We start from the raw sequence: 16647 nt of genomic DNA on the forward strand, positions 1-16647 counted from the left end.
ATGGGCCAGACACTTGAGAGTAAGGGGGAAATGTACCTACCCTCAAAGTGCCTCTAGTGGGGGGTTGAACCCCCAACCTTGAGGTTGGAAGGGTGCTCTCTTTACCACTAGAGTACTTGCTATATATATATATATATATAAACACTAGGTTTTGACCCGTGCAAAATGCACAAAATTTTTTTTATTTATAAATTTTATGATTTTATGATGTTTCTCCCAAAATCACGGGGTGAATATTAAATCGTGATTTAAACTTTCTATAATCAAATCGTTTATTAGGAATATTTAAAACTAACTTATAACTCGTGCGTTCAATGACTGATGTAGTTAATATTATCGTGCGACGTTGACTGAAAAAGTGAGTGATAAGATAGATATATATCCTAAAACTTTGTGGTCAAATAAGTGAATAAACCTATTAAAAATATATATTTTCGTTCTGAGGCGTCCATTATAACTTGATAGTGGTAATTTGGAGTTGCAGAATAGGCCATTTACGAAAATGGCTAAAAAAATAGTAGATAATAATGTTTTACAAATATTTGGGATGTCAAGTGCTATAGGCCCATAGTAGTTCCTCCACACTCCCACAGTTGCATAGTGCCATCATCTGGGCCAAAGTAAACACCTATGCAAATCATCACCATTTGTTTTGTTTCATTGCAAATTTGGCGCATTCAAACTTGTACTGCTTTGTAGTACACCCCACGTTTTACTTAAATCAACCAATTGCTCTGTTTGTACTACCACAAGTTCACAATAGGTACTACAATTCACAAATCTTTTCTTTCGAAATCGATAATAAGTAGATAGATTCATTATCAAGGATGTCTTAGCCTAGTGATTAAAATTGAGATGTTGTGAACAATATGTTCACTATCTTTATGGCTTATATGAATAAAAAAAAAAAGAATAAGAATTCATTTGCAAAATTATGCGATAAAATTGGAACTCGTTCCTCCCTTTCTAAATACAACAATATTCTAACTCTTGTAAGCAAATATTGTCATGCACGAAAATAACTTTATTGAATGTGTCTCAATGTAATTTTTCTAAAAGCAATAGAATTTTTTATATCAATAATTAATTAAATTTATTAATGTTCATAATTATCCGTTGGTGCAATGAACATAAAAATTAATTGTTGCAATCAAGAGATCACAAATGATATCATACAAATTCAACTATTAATATCTTCGATTACTTTTTAGTAAAATTATACAAATTAATTGTTGTTATGACTCTTTTTTTTACGTAAAAATCACAATAGATAGTTAAAGATTAGTGAGTAAATAGTGTAAAAATCTCATTATTGCCGTAAAAAAAAGAACGAAGGAAGGAAGTATTTCATATTCACATAAGATATCTTCTACAAACTACAATCCAAAATACAAGTAACAAAACCAAATTCTAAACACAAACTTTTGAGTATACAATCTCTTGAATTTTTTAACCTAACATCCTAACCTAACTAAAATCTAGTAGTACATGTATCATTTCTTGTGTTACAGTATTTACATTAGACAGAAAAAAAAAAAGAGTTACATAGAAAAGCAACTTGTTCTTGTCTTAAGTAAGAATTTAACAGATGGTGCAGATTTAGAAGAGTAAGATACTCCCTCCCATTTCCTATGAGCAGATGGTCTAGGGAGATTCTCAGGCACAATACTTTCCAATGAATTAATATTCCAAGGTGGGCAACTTCTTTTGTCACTCCATCTTGCAATCCCTCTTTTGTTATTATTGTTGTTTTGTACTTGAGATTCCATTGTTAGTTCACTAGCCATTGCATAATTACCATTGATGTTGCTTACATATTCCCCCACTTCTAGACCAATTACTATGGTTGTTGCAATTGCCAATAATTGTGTGTTCCTCCTTGAACATGATGATTTCTCATTAACTTTCCTAATCAAATACAATAAAACAAAAGGAAAGAAAAAGCAATTAGCTAAACAAATAAAAAAATCCCATTATAATAGATTCGAAATTAATTTGAGTTGTTGTGCACGATCAGATCCAATTTTAGGCCTGGATGTTCAAACCCGCGTATATTTCAGGTTAGGCCATTGAGCCTGAGTTGTGATCAACTTTAGAACGATTAGGAATTGGGATTGGCTCAAGTGGTGAACTTTCCCATCTTCCCTAGCAACGTCTAGGATTCAATTCCTCCTCCAAGCATATACTTGGGATTTAAGGGAGGGGGGTTGGGGGTGTTTGCCTTGTCATGAGCCTCTGTTGTGCGAAGGCAGTTAAGAGGAATTCTTCTTATCAATTTTTTTTAAAAAAAAAAAAACTTTAGAGCATATGCATGATACAATAAGAAAATTATTTGAAGTATTAAGTAATGATTTTTCAAATTTACCAAAGAAATGAGACATTATTTATCATTATATGTTACATATCATAATTACCTTGGAACATGATTTGTGTTTGTGCGCAAGGAGGGTGATGAAGTAGGATGGATTGATGAACTTGGAGTTGGAGGTAATGGTTTGATGCAGCAACAAGTTGATATATTCATCTCTTTTGCAGCCTTTTCTAACTTTAATGATGTGAAGTAAGATGTAAGAAGCAAAGGCAAATGAGAAAGTTTGTTCTATATATATGCGATTGAAAGGTACTACTGCGAGAAAGCCAGGAAAGGTAGTTGTACTTCTACTTGTGTGCAGTACTCTCAAGACTCAAAGAGGATGTATGTTAGTACTTTTAGCCACTAGGCTAAAAAAACTAAACTTTGGGGTATCGTATTACAAATGATAACCTGATGCATCTCCCATGTCATAAAATATAGTTTTGTTAGGAAGGAGGGAAGCTTGTATGCAGAGGGGTCTCGGATACATAAGTAGACTGAGCGATCGTTCAGGGTCCTCAATTTTAAGGGACCCACTTATATTTTATTTTCTTACCTTTTAGGTTATTTGAGCTTAGATGGAAAATACATTTGTTAATCCAAAATTTTTACCGCTAATTTATATATATTTTTTCATAGCTTATTCTAGTTTTATCATTGATATATCTTTACTATATATTCTTTTAAATCTAAGCTATATCCTTGCTTAATATGACATTATTGAAGTAGTTACAATTTTCTTATTTTTGTTTGCCGTCATTACCTGCTTCTGTGGACGGGTGCTAGCTCGACGTCGAGGCTTTCTTTGTCCTTTGGGTCTGATAAATAAAGGTGTAACGTGAGGAACTTTATTTCCCCTCGTAATGTTCTTTGGTTGCGTATAGTAAAGCTTTTCTCCCCCAAGATATTTGGACATGTCTTAGTCATGGTCATTGGTCACCAAAAAGTTCCGTTCTCATCAATGGTCGGAAGTCTGACGTTTGTCCGTATTAGAGGTCTCTACCAGGGTGATCCATGATCCATGTAAGTAGTTTAGGACTTGACATTTTATGAATTCTAGGACGAAAAAGTAAATATGAGATCTGATCTATATAAATATATAATTGTAAAATGTGGCTATAAAACAGATAATATCGGTGTAACAATGTATTTTTATTGTATTAAGAGAATATATAATTTAACTGTTAACATCTTAATTTTAAAGTTTAGAACAGTTGAATTAGGGGAAAACAGTTTGAATTTAAGCTTCACATTATTTGTATACTCTAACTTTGACCAATGATTTATTACTAATAAATATATAAATATCTATGTTAGTACGTAAATTATTACCAGAATTATGAATTTGTAACTATTCTTACTAATAAATTATCTAAATGCATCAGTAGTCAAAGTTGTGCATCTAAAAACATGTTTGTCAAACTGTACTAATTTTCCAAGACGGGTGAAATATATATGTTCAAAATACTCTAACGATAGATATAATGAAACTGAAGATGTGTAATCTGTAGAAAACGAAATAGAAAATCACTATTGCAATAGCTCATAGATCGAAGAACTTTAATTCGAATCTAATAATGCACGAAGCTTATGTGATAAATTTTTGCAAAGTGTCTGATAAACAAAAAGTTGAAAGTGGGATTCAAACTCCTTACTAAACAATCATATACATGAGGACCAACCAACTGAACTAAGAAGCGTCTTTTACGCATAAATGAAATATTATTAACAAATTAGAACAATAGGACAAGCAGTAACCAACACTCGAGGCCATTTCATCTTGGGCCTAATGCGGTGGTCCATCTCGCCCTGCCTTATGGCCGACCCTACATACTTTCAATATATGCGTTAAGACCTTGGCTTCAATGATTAATGTGAACTATGACAGTATACTCTTGACTTCTTGTTGAGTCAGTTCAAAATAAAAATTGAACTTGAAACTCACACCTGCTTTTTGCATATGATCTCCTCCTCTTTGATCGTGTCAATTACTCCACTGCCTTTACCATTAGACATGTACTAAACACTTATTGTTCCGGCTCGGGTCAAAAATCAATGAAGGAAAAAGCAAGCTGACCTTATCCAAGAATACCCCAGAGGACTTGAAAATCCTTTTCCAAGAAACCATTAATGTTTTCGAAACCAAGAACCTAGGTCTTTATTTAGGTATCCCCCTCTCACTCCCATAAGTGTTCGGCTAAATCACAGGCCCAATTTATCGTTGATAAAATTCTAATAAGCTAGCCTCTTAGACAACCCACTTTCTTCTAAATTTGGGAGCCTATGCTTAATCATCAATTCCACACTCTCCTCCATTCCTGCATACTATATGCATGCAACTTATGTCCCAACCAAAACCCTCAAAGACCTGGAGTCAGTCTGTAATAACTTCCTGTGGAAGAACACTACAAAGAAAAAGGAAAATTAATCTGGTCAAGAAATACCTTCCTCCTAAAGCACCTTGGAGGGTTTGTTATCAAGGGACATTCTCTTATGAATTAACTTGGCCTACTTAGCCAAGCTTGCGTAGAAGTTTCCCAAGGCTCGTAGTCTAGCCCAAGATTGTATTCTCTCTAAGCATATTCGTAAAAATCATGCCACTCGCTCATTTCCAAAATGGATCCAATACGTAAAAAGGCGGAAAAGGTTGGGATATCCTCCAATACAATAATAGCTCATGGCTTCTTGGAGATAGCCAATCCGTCAGCTTTTGGCATGTTGGTTAGGTATTGGCACCCTCCACAATACAATCCAATAACCCTTACTTGACTCTGAATTCACCCTTGAACTGTGCAGCGTCCTTCGCTAGGATACTTGGGACCATAGCACCATCTTTATTCCCCTTCTCTATCACATTCTTCATCGTATCTTAACTTTCCAAATCCATATGGACTCGAATGATAGGGACGTTCTCATCCCTCACTTTGTCACCCATAAAGGGTTCTCTATCAGGTGAGCATATCTTTCCCTCCTCAACTCCCACCACATGGACATCTCTTGGATAGAAACATGGAACCATTTTTTATAACAGGTTCACTCATATGAGCCTTCTCGCTTTGAGACGTAGTAAGCCTAACATTGTCCGCCCTAGATGCCTCCCGGAACCTAAAATCTCTTCTTTTATTGTCCATAATTGCAGCCTTACCCGACATTTAGACCATCATGAGTGAGCCGGGATACGAGATAACCCAGTTCCATAACTAGATGAGAGTAAACTTGTCCTCCACCCAGTCCTTTAGGAGGATTAGATAGAATATCCTATTCCTCTCTTATGTCACGAAACATCAAAAGATAGAAACAGATGTGCTATCAACCTCTCTAACCCAGCCCCTCATGAGACCATTATTATAGAGCTACTCTCCAAGCCTCCCTTTTCATTAAGGCCACCTCCTGTCTCCCTAAAACTGTGCATAGATGTGGCCAGTAACCTGACATTCCCCATGACCCCTCCTTTACTGTGATTCATGTCAATGCTTCATTTGTTAATCCCATGGATCCCATTGGCCTAGGGGAGGGGGCGTTCTTCGGTATATAATAGCCCACACATATCTCATCAAAGCTGCTTTATTCCATTGCAAAATCTGCCTAATTTTCCAGTCCACCAATTCTTTGGTATATTTTTTGGCGACAGTTAGCTATACATGAGGAGTAAAACGTAGAAGGTTAGATTTTGAAAGTGGCTAAACAAGTAGAGGATTGTTAAAATTTATAGCAATATCATGGCACACACCAAAATTGATTAACTGATACATAAAACACATCTTATAATTTACAACCTACAATATGAGGAAGCAAACCAACTTAAAAGGCGGATAATGCCCATCAGGTGATCCATATGAGCAAATTTCTACTTCTAGGAGTTAAAGCAGATGGCTAATTGCCTAACACAAATCCAGAAGAAAATAAATCATGTCGATCAAATATCAAAAAGAACACAGAATTTAAAGACTAGTACCACAATTTGTAGTACAAGGAAAGTTTTCATAGCAAGAATCACTGAGAGCTCAAATAACATGGCTCCATCTCCTGAGAGACTAATCTAAGGCGTCCTTGATAAACCCCAACCTACTGCTAACTACAAAAATCTAACCTTACAGCGAGGTGAGAAAACTAAACTCGTTCTCTAGGATATAAATCAACTGTAAACTACAGTAAAACATACGCCAACTTACTGCCGCATATGATACAATTGGACAATTCACCTATTCACCTCAATATTCTATCCGGTATCAAAAAAAATAACTACGACGATACAGTAAGACACAACTAACTATTTGTCGGCACCATCTTCGCTAAATGTTCAAGCCATCCCAAAAGCTCCGCAACTCTCTCAACCCTTTAGCACTATTCGTCTGTCACCATCTAAGCTAATTTTTCAAGTCATCCAAAAAGCTCTGCAACTCTCTCAACCCTTCAGCAGAAATGCTCCGATGAACCCTCGGCCTTGGGGTAATCAAGTTAGGTGGTGGTTCAGGCTGGAAGCATATTACAACAACAGCAAGATTGTCCCCACTCTTCCTCTTCAAAGCCTCATCAACAAGATCCTTGCTGCAAGTTACAGGGTCATTGTGATCTTGAAGCCTTCGCCGAGCAAAATCAACAGCGTTTTGGCTCCTGAAAACATCCCATAATCCATCACATCCTATAATGAGGAACTCGTCCTCTCGAGTCAACGTTGTTGTCATAAGCTCTGGCGCAGCAGTTAAGGGCCCACCATTGGCACCCTTCATTCCTTCCATGTGCCAATCCCCAAGAGCTCGGGCAACATTGAGTTGGCCATTGAGGTAGCCATCGTCAACATACCCACCAGATGCTTCGATTCGTTGCATCTCCCGAGAGCAATGTGGCTTGTGGTCCTTGGACATCTCAACTGCTTTGCCCCTCCGACATAGTACAGCTCGACAGTCGCCAGCATTAGCCACAACCAAAGATCTGTAGTGAAACAAAAATGAGAAATAAACTTCTGAACTTTCAATTCAATCAGGCTTTCGTGCGCACAAAGACCATAGATAGAACCCTCAGAATTTTAGCAAGATCAAGGAGTATAAAGCATATTGAGACTGGAATACTTCGTCAACTGTATGAAAATGAAATACAAAATTACAGATCCTGAAAGGAAATAAAGGAATGGACACTACACTTGAACTCTCGAAGCATCCCAAAACAGAGATACTTCCTTGGCCCAAAATCGATCTTGAAGTTATCGTATTAGGCAACGCGCCAAAATAATTATCAGATATTGGGTTAAAGACAGCAACTTAAAATCTGTTCTATACCCTCGTGTCTCGTCTCTGCATCACATCACCAACGCTTCTCTTAAATTTTTTCTTTTATCCATTTCTACTTTTATATTCCAGATTATTAACCAAAAAACCACCAGCGCTTTCTTCATTGATGGTTTTTCAAGGGGTTCTTTCCACCACCAGCTGTTCTAAACTTCCAGTACTTAAACCCGAATCAAACGCAAAAGAGAACATTCAATTCTTTAAGCCTGGATTACGAGTCCTTGCTCTCAGCCAAAGTTGCAGCAAAGAATGCCCAACAGGCCAACGATATTTGGCTACAAACACAAAATTCTCCCCACTGCTAAAATGCAGCAGAAGACTGAAGACCCCAAACACACTAGAAAGTTGGTAACTGACTCTACATAAGACTTCCCCTAGCACAATAGTAAAAAAAAAGCCAGAAATAACAAAAGAAGGAAAAAGTCTGACACCAATTTAGCAACAACCCCAAAAAGAATTAGAGAATCTCCAACTAGTAATCTAGAAACTAACAAATATAAGCATGGACACCAAACCATTTAAAAAGAAAATAGATTTGAATGAAAAAGGAAATCTAATAGATTTGAAACAAAAAGAAAATAGCCTCATGTAGTCGTATTTTTTATAATGCCTAACAGATGAAGATCCTCAGCCACACTAAATCCATCACTTGAGGCCAAGTAATCTTGGTGCAGCCAGAATTGCATGCAAAGGAGTGCCCAACAGACCAACAATATGTGTCTACAAACAAAACATTCTCTTTACTTCTAAAAGGCAGCAAAAGAATGAAGACCCAAACACCAGAAAGTTGGTAACTGACTCCACATTAGACTTTCCCTAGCACAATAGTGCAAAAGCCAAAAACAACAAAAGAAGATAAAAATCTGACACCAAAATAGAAACAACCCTGGAAGAAAGACGAGAATCTCTAACTAGTAATCCAGAAAATACCACATGAGCATGGACATCGAACCATTTAAAAATATTTAAAAAAAAATTGGAATCAACAAGAAAATCTAAATGATCAAAAGCCACATAGCCAAGCACCGATCCACAAAGTAGATGTACTACATGCACAAGGACATCACAACTTTAACAAGAGTCACAAAACAAAAGCTAATCTGATTCCAAAAGTTGGGAGGAGGGGTTTTGATAGATGCCATATTAAAAGAAACAGATGTTCTAACAAAGTAGAAAACAGATAGAAAGATCAACCTGCCAATAACAAGAGCAGCAAATACACAAGCACATACTACAACTTTAACAACAGTCACAAAAATAGGCTAATAGATCTGATTCCAAAAGATGGGAGGAGAGGTCTTGGTAGACGCCATATAAAAAAAACAGATATGCTCACAAAGTAGAAAAAGGATAGAAAGAACAACCTGCCAACAACAAGAGCAGCCAATGCTGTTGTGCCAGAGGCAAGCCCTGAATCCAATGCACATGCTTCAGCAAAAGCAGTGTCTGTTTGTAGAAATGCAGAGCTTATGACCCTTTCCATTTCACTTGGAAAATCTGTGTCCTCAAATATGAATCGCGGCAGATGACAGCATGCAAAATCAGCAGCATGCTTTCCCCCATGACCATCAAAAACCTACAGGATCCATTAGAATAATACATCATTACAATGTATATATGGCATATAGGTCCCCACTTTTGGGTCGGAGCTCAAAAATACCCGATCCAATACCCCATGACTCACTTCAAAAATACTGGGTAGTAAATAAATTTTTTTAAAAAAACAAAAGGGGCTGCGTACCAGACCCAGAAAACATGACAAGTTCTGAACGGATCACACGCCAACTTTTTTTTATAAGCGGGTGTCCTGAAACCCACATAATATTTTTTATAGTTCAAATTTCTTAGAACACACTTAGATTTCCATTCATCACATCCTGTCTCTCAATTACACCTAAGGTTCAATATTTTTGAATTATGTACACATCTCTAATTAGGCCTCCAGTACTTGATATTCTATTTGTAGCATTTCATGAATGGTGATTGGTGGATGACTGGATGGTTGGAATTGATGTTGTATTTTTTACTTTTATGTTTCAGTCTTGTTGAATCTTTTTAATACTTCCTCCGTTTTTTTTTAGATGTTACACTTTCAAAAATTGTAGTTCCCTAGGCAAAAATTGGAGGAGTAATTAGGAGAGAATTAACATGGGGTTTAAGGGAAGGGAGGAGAGAGAAAAGAGGACCCCAACTTGGGTTCCCCACACCACCCCAACAGCCCAGAGAACTCCCACCACCACCCCACCACCCACCTAAAATTCGAACCACCCACCCAGCCACCCAAAACCCCACCCCACCCACCCGAAAACCCCACCCAGCCACCGAAAAGCCCACCCCACCTGCCAAAATCCCTACCCACCCACCCGAAAACCCCACCCCATCGCCGAAATCCCCACCCACCCGAAAACCCACCCCAGCCTCGCGAAACCCCACCTCTACCGCCGCAAAAATTCCACCCATCCTCGAAAACCCCACCTCTAACGCCGAAAATGGAGGCCGTGGTTTTGCGCGAAGAAAATTGCGTGGTTTTCGGTAGGTGGGGGTGGGGATTTCAGTGGCTGGGTGGTGATTTCGGTAGGTGGGGAAGGTTTTCGTGGGTGGGGATCTTGTTTTCAGGTGGGTGGGGTGGGGTTTTGGGTGGCTGGGTGGGATTTTCGGGTGGGTGGTAGAGATTTCGGGTGGGTGGTGGGGTGGTGGTCAGAATTCGCCGGGCCTCTGTGGTGGTGGGTAAGGAGGCTGCGAGGTGGGGGAAGGGTTGGGGCAACTGAGGTGGTGTGGGAGAAGGGGGGAGGTTTATATAATTTTGGATTAGTATATAATAAGGTTAAATTAGGTTAGTTTAATTTTAATTAATCCTTATACGTAAGGATAAGTGAGTAATTTTACAGCATAAAACTTTCCAATTTGAGAAATAAAAAAAAGTGTAACATCTATTTAGAAACATGCAATTTAAGGAAAGTGTAACATCTAAAAAAAAACGGAGGAAGTATTTGATTTGATAGTGGTCGCTAATTTCTCTAAGAACCTTTGTAAAGATGATCGACTAGCAGAGATTTTCTTCCTCAAAAAGTTTGGCAAAAAGTATAAATAATGATTGAAATGAACTGTGTTAATATTAACGGATACTTTATGTGACCCCACCCAAGAAAACCGGGTACCAACAGGTCATATCACGGGCCATGTTGCTAACTACGCACTAATGAACACCCCTTCCCAGCAGTATTATATCCATAACACGGGCAATAAGAAAAAAGCTCCAAGCTCTGCACCTAACATTACCTGGCATCGTAAAATACTGAATTATATCTGGAAAAGAAGATTATCCTACAAAAACAAGCACCTAGATTCTGGCCTTCTTCACCATAGCATAGGCTTATATAAAGAAAATGACAGAAATACATATAAGAAATCTGAAGGAAAAGAAGATCGATAGACAGATTTAGTACCCCGTAAAAGGCATTTGGCCCTTCCCCACTATGCTGAAGCCCATAATGATGCATAAAATCATCAAGACATACATATACATCCTCCATGTTTGAACGGTATCCAATATCTGTCCATGCTCCAGAACGAACAATGGGAAGGAACTCAGACTCACAATCTTCAATCAGGGGCTCAACAGGTATATCTGGTGTTTTAATCTGCAATATATCTAATTAGAATCTTCCACCGCATAATATTTAATAGAATAAAGTAAAGTACCCTACATCAAAATAATTGAAAGAACATGCAACATAAGTACATAACAAAAAGTGATGATTTTATATCTAAAAAAAGTGCCTGCTCCACGACACACCTCCCAAAGTCCCCAGGGAAATTTAAAGGCTATTCAAAGTTGAACAGACTGTTACACAGAGATTAGTTATGAATTTAAGTGTCTCTGAAACAAAAACATATAGAAAAAAGGCATTATCACTAGATTTGCTCGTCTCTTATGTAGCATAAAACAGCTTACTCTTAAGTTCCCAGCATTCGTAGATATTAAAAAAGCAAGCGCACAATTGGCAATATCTGCAATCAAAACAAAGAGAAGAATCCCCAAGTATTATACCTTCGTAAGCAGCCTATATTTTCCTAGGTTAATTGCATATAACTTTTGCTACCTAAACAACCTACCTCAATGTCAAGAGCCATGGAAGCAATTAGTCACATACTGTCTGAAAACTTAAGAGCAAAATAATACTTCATGTGTTTATATTCACTTGCTACACTTCTCTAAAATAAAAATGTCATATTACTTGCTACATACTACTTTTGGATACAATAATATATGATGTTTCATGTTAAAATTTAATTACATCAGATTGGCCAAATTTTCCTTAATTTCAATGAGTCACACCAAGGCGCGCCTAAGGCACTCCCACCCATACTAGTATCTTTATCACCTCAATACACCCTAAGGGCCTGTTTGGTTCAGTGAACTGGAATGGAATGGTATGGATATCCATACCAGGGTGGTATGGATCCAGAACCCCATACCAGTTTTAAAAATCCTGTAATGGATTCAATGTCCATTTCTGCTGTTTGGTTCACTTTTGGAATGGATTCTGCATCCAATTTTTATTTTAATATAATTGTACCAGGTATATATATATATATATATATATATATATATATATATATATATATACTTTACAACTTGCATCCAAGTAGCCATATCAATGGAGTGTCCAAACCATTGGACAAACCATTTTCATTACACCAATGGACAAACCATTGGAACATCCAGACAAACAGATGCAAAAAGATGAAAGATGATAAAAATTTGAAAGATGCAAACCACTTTCTATGTGATTTGTGAATTACACCAGTGGACAAACCATATTACCTCAAAACTTTTGCAAACTTTGTTTCTTAACTACCCAGTAGGAACTAGGAACACTTTATCTCTTTGTTTTTCTTATTTCTGTTTTTTTATTGGTACAATACTATTCCAAATATGCAGAATTGCAGATGCAATGTTACTCGACAAACTATTCTACCATGTGCGTTCTACCATTTTGCAAATCTTTTGTATTCGACAAACAGATGCAAAAATATGAAAAAATGAAAATTCATATAATATTGGTGGTCGGAAAAGGGTGGTCGGCGAAGGTGGTGGTCGGAAATGGGTGGTTGGCGGCTATTGGTTTCTCTTTTTTAGGGTTTAACCTCTCTCTCTCCCCTTTCCACAAAAATTAGGGTTTGAAACTTGAGTGGAATGGAGTTAGAAACTTAGGGGGGGGAGGGGGGATTGGGATTCTAGGGGGATTGGGATTCTAGGGGGATGGGGTGGAGATAGATACCCTTGGGTATGAGACTCTACCCTAAATATGTCCAACCAAACAATGGTATGGATGTCATTCCATTCCATTAAAAATACCCCAACCAAACACCCCCTAAGATTTTATATACATTGTAATAGCAACATGATTTTCTCTATTTTCTTTTCATCGTAAAGATAAGTTAGGCTGGCTAATTGGCTTTAAGTTAAAGAGTCAACTAAGGGATCCTTTTGGTTCAAGATATGGAATGGAAAGGGAATGGAAAGGGAATGAAGGAGGGAAGTGGTAACAAAAATGGTTACCTTTATTGAGTGTTTAGTTCAAACTTAGAAATGGAAATGAATGGTAACCATTACCACCAAATAATAGATTTTGTTAATTGAGGGGGAAGGGGAGGTAACGAATTGGTGAATCCATTGCCATCGAATAATGGTAACGGATTGATGAGGGGGGTGAACCAAACAAAAACAAAGGAATAGGTAATGGTAATGGTAATGGTAATGGTAATGGTAATGGTAATGGTAATAAATTGATGAGGGGTTGAACCAAACAAGAACAAAGGAAATTGGTAATTAATTCCATTTCTTCAAGCCTCAAAATAGTGAACCAAACAACTCCTGAGATTTTTCTTTGTTTTCTGAAAAAAACTGAAAAACATAGGATCATAGGGTCCCATTTGTCTTTATCGAAATCAAGAACCTTTTTCTTGAACGGCACTTGTCTATCCCTTTTAAGAACTACAAAATGTTTCTTTAGCTGATCTAGGGTTGAACAAAAATAGAGTTGTGTCTTCGTAAAAGCTTCCCTTTCCATCTGACGCAACCTGGCACAGAGTTTACTGATAACCAGCCAAAAACATATTTCCTGGTACAAGAGTTTATACATTACATAGAAAAGGGGGGCAAAATCAAGTTTAGGTAGCTATAGAAGGAATTTCAGTGATGCATATAGTTCAAACATTAAAAAGGGGGCTAGACTGCATGTAATAAGGTCATACTAATCAAAGGACACTTTTCATTATAGCTGATTTCAGGCCAGGTGAGCGTTAACAAAGCAGCTTTAAGACTCCTCCATAATCCCTTCATCACAATGCAATCAAACGAAAAAGTGAAAAGAAAGGCCATATGCACCCCAAAACAAAATAGATGATACGGAGACATCGTAGCACCACTAATATCCATATCATCCTGAAAAAACCTCAAGTACATTTGGAATGATGATAGCCACATTTCATTAATCATATGACAAAAAGAATAAAATCCAACAACATAAATGTTAAAACCCAAAAGAAAAAAATGAAGCTTCATGCAGAAGGTCTTTATTGAAGCAAGTGTAACACCATGATTTACCAGGAAAGGAGGAAAAGAGATTCACTTTTCGAAACTACTAGAGCTCTTATAATGACACACCCTTGGATGTGCAAAGAAGACTGACATTTGGAACTAATCTAAAAACAGATGTATAATGGCCAACATCAAGATCAGCAGATGAACTAAAATAAAATGTCTTAAAACGCAAGAGTTACAATCCAACTGTTTGGTCAAGAATATCTCTTTCCATTAATGGGTTAAAAAATTTGCTACGACCATTAGGGCCTCAGCATTGGAGCTCAAAAATCCACAGTATATGTCTACAGATTTCCTAGACATTATGTAGGGAGCAGGGAAGCAGTTCATGTATGAAACTCAATCCTCAGTTATTTAACCATTTAATGCATAGAACTACTAATGTTCATGTCAGATCCCCACTTAATTATTTACAAGATTGAATGATTGGACATCTGAACCTGTTTAAAAAAAAACTTTATTTTCCTGTCTAACTGGGAAAAGAAAGAGTAAAAAGTCTCATAGCAGACTAATTCAGAGTGACAAATGGAAATGGAACTATGGAAGAACCTTACTCTCAATCCTTCCCACTTTTCCTTAAGGCCTCAAACGTGGCAGCTACTTTGTCAAGAGGAATTCCACCAATTTAGAGTTTCTCAATTTGGTTTCAGTATCTTACCTTGGTTAACTTCATTAACAAAATCAATGGAACCAAACACACGATATAAAATCTTTTTTCTCAAAATAATAAAATCCATACCTGATTACTTAATTTCTATTTAAATACGGATATCAATTAAATCTACAGAAGTAAAGATAGGTGCAAAAAGTTCCTGCAAAGTTGAATCTTGCAACATACAACACTGTATAATCCACACTTGTCTTCCACATTTCCTCAAAAACCACACAGCTCATCCCAAAATCACCAAATGAGCCGTAACCGGAATTCTAAGCAAAAAATTCACACATCTCGAACAAAAAGTTAAAACCTAAATTAGAACCACAAAGATACACAACAGAACCAAATTGTTCTGAGCAAACAATTCACACACATCTCAAACAAAAAGTTTAAACCTAAATTAGAACTGCAAAGATACACTACATAAATCAAATTGTCTGAGCAACCAATTCACACACATCTCAAACAAAAAGTTAAAACCTAAATTAGAACCGCAAACATAAACAACACAACCAAATTGTTCTGAGCAAACAATTCACACACATCTCAAACAAAAAGTTTAAACCTAATTATAAACAGTCACATTATTCCGAGCAAAAAAATCACACATATCTCTAACAAACATAGATTAAAAACAGCAAAATTACACAGCACAAACGAGATAATCTGGCACATGAATAACATACAAGGGAAGCATGTCGCACAAGCGTCTTCTTCCGCATCGACGAAATTCGTGTAGCACTGAAGCATTGTCGATAAGCAGCTGCAAGGGGATTCGGAGGTAAACCCTCGCTTGAGCCCCCATTTTCTCTCTCCTTGTTAATTTCCTCCATTTGAAGACATACCATCACACATTATCCCAAATCTCACAAGTTTTCTTTCCCAATTTCTCGGAACAATAGATGAATGAAGATAATTAATTGTTCGATCTAAACCCTAATGAAACCCTAATTCGGCAAAATTATGTAAATAAAGAGGGGGAAATGTGAACCTTCGTTTGTATAATTTAGAATTGATTGCGTAGAATTGCAATGTAGGTTTGATTAAATTAATGGTTGTGATTCTGTGAACAAAAATCAAAGATTTGAAAATTTTGGGAGGTATGGAGATTGGAGGATACGTGTCTAGAAAAGGAACGGTCTTTGAATTCGTGTAGTGTTATTAATCTAACAAGGGTTTTAAACTACTTTATTAAAAAGAAAGGAGGGAGATCTTTTGTGGTTTTTTAACTAGAACATGAGAGTTGAGACTAGAGTAGGGAATAGGGATGGGCCGATGACAATGCGTCGTATTTGGATCGGATTATGCATAATTCGACTTCTACCTTATAGTCAGATTTTAAATCTGACTGAGACTACTACTTCGAGAATTTGATTTCGTTTTGATTTAAAATCCGAACATCCGACTCTAACTTGGATTTGACTTTTTTTTCGTCCCATTCTTTTTAATGGAAAAATCTTGTATAATAATAATCTGATTAATACTATTTTTTAATGATCATATGGATATCTAATATAGTACAAATAATTTAAAATTACTATTATTTTCAACAATCATTTCTTCAATTGAAAAATCTTATATAATACAATTGCTTCAAAGTCAGAGTCAGATTATACATACATAATACTTTAATATAAATATAAAAAATGATTCATTGCCTTAAAGTCGGATTCGGATGTCGGATTTTTATGGGATCCGACTCCGACCCTCCTACACCTCGGAGTCGGAATTTTTAAACGGA

General features: G+C 36.8%; 2 protein-coding genes across 2 annotated transcripts; both read right to left on the bottom strand.

The window, feature by feature from the left end:
• Positions 1-1318: 1318 nt before the first annotated feature.
• On the bottom strand, positions 1319-2587 carry LOC104887719 (protein CHLOROPLAST VESICULATION). The gene is made up of 2 exons (XM_010672433.4): positions 2415-2587; positions 1319-1908 (listed from the first exon to the last, which is right to left on the bottom strand). The coding sequence occupies exons 1-2, from the start codon at positions 2522-2524 to the stop codon at positions 1542-1544; spliced, it is 477 nt and encodes a 158-aa protein (XP_010670735.1). The 5' UTR covers positions 2525-2587; the 3' UTR covers positions 1319-1541.
• A 3661-nt stretch (positions 2588-6248) lies between these two features.
• LOC104887717 (probable protein phosphatase 2C 22) lies at positions 6249-16083 on the bottom strand. The gene is made up of 4 exons (XM_010672432.4): positions 15593-16083; positions 11085-11279; positions 9003-9214; positions 6249-7285 (listed from the first exon to the last, which is right to left on the bottom strand). The coding sequence occupies exons 1-4, from the start codon at positions 15752-15754 to the stop codon at positions 6721-6723; spliced, it is 1134 nt and encodes a 377-aa protein (XP_010670734.1). The 5' UTR covers positions 15755-16083; the 3' UTR covers positions 6249-6720.
• Positions 16084-16647: the final 564 nt, after the last annotated feature.

Source organism: Beta vulgaris, chromosome 2 (genome assembly GCF_026745355.1).
Source record: "Beta vulgaris subsp. vulgaris cultivar EL10 chromosome 2, EL10.2, whole genome shotgun sequence".
Classification (NCBI taxonomy): domain Eukaryota; kingdom Viridiplantae; phylum Streptophyta; class Magnoliopsida; order Caryophyllales; family Amaranthaceae; genus Beta; species Beta vulgaris.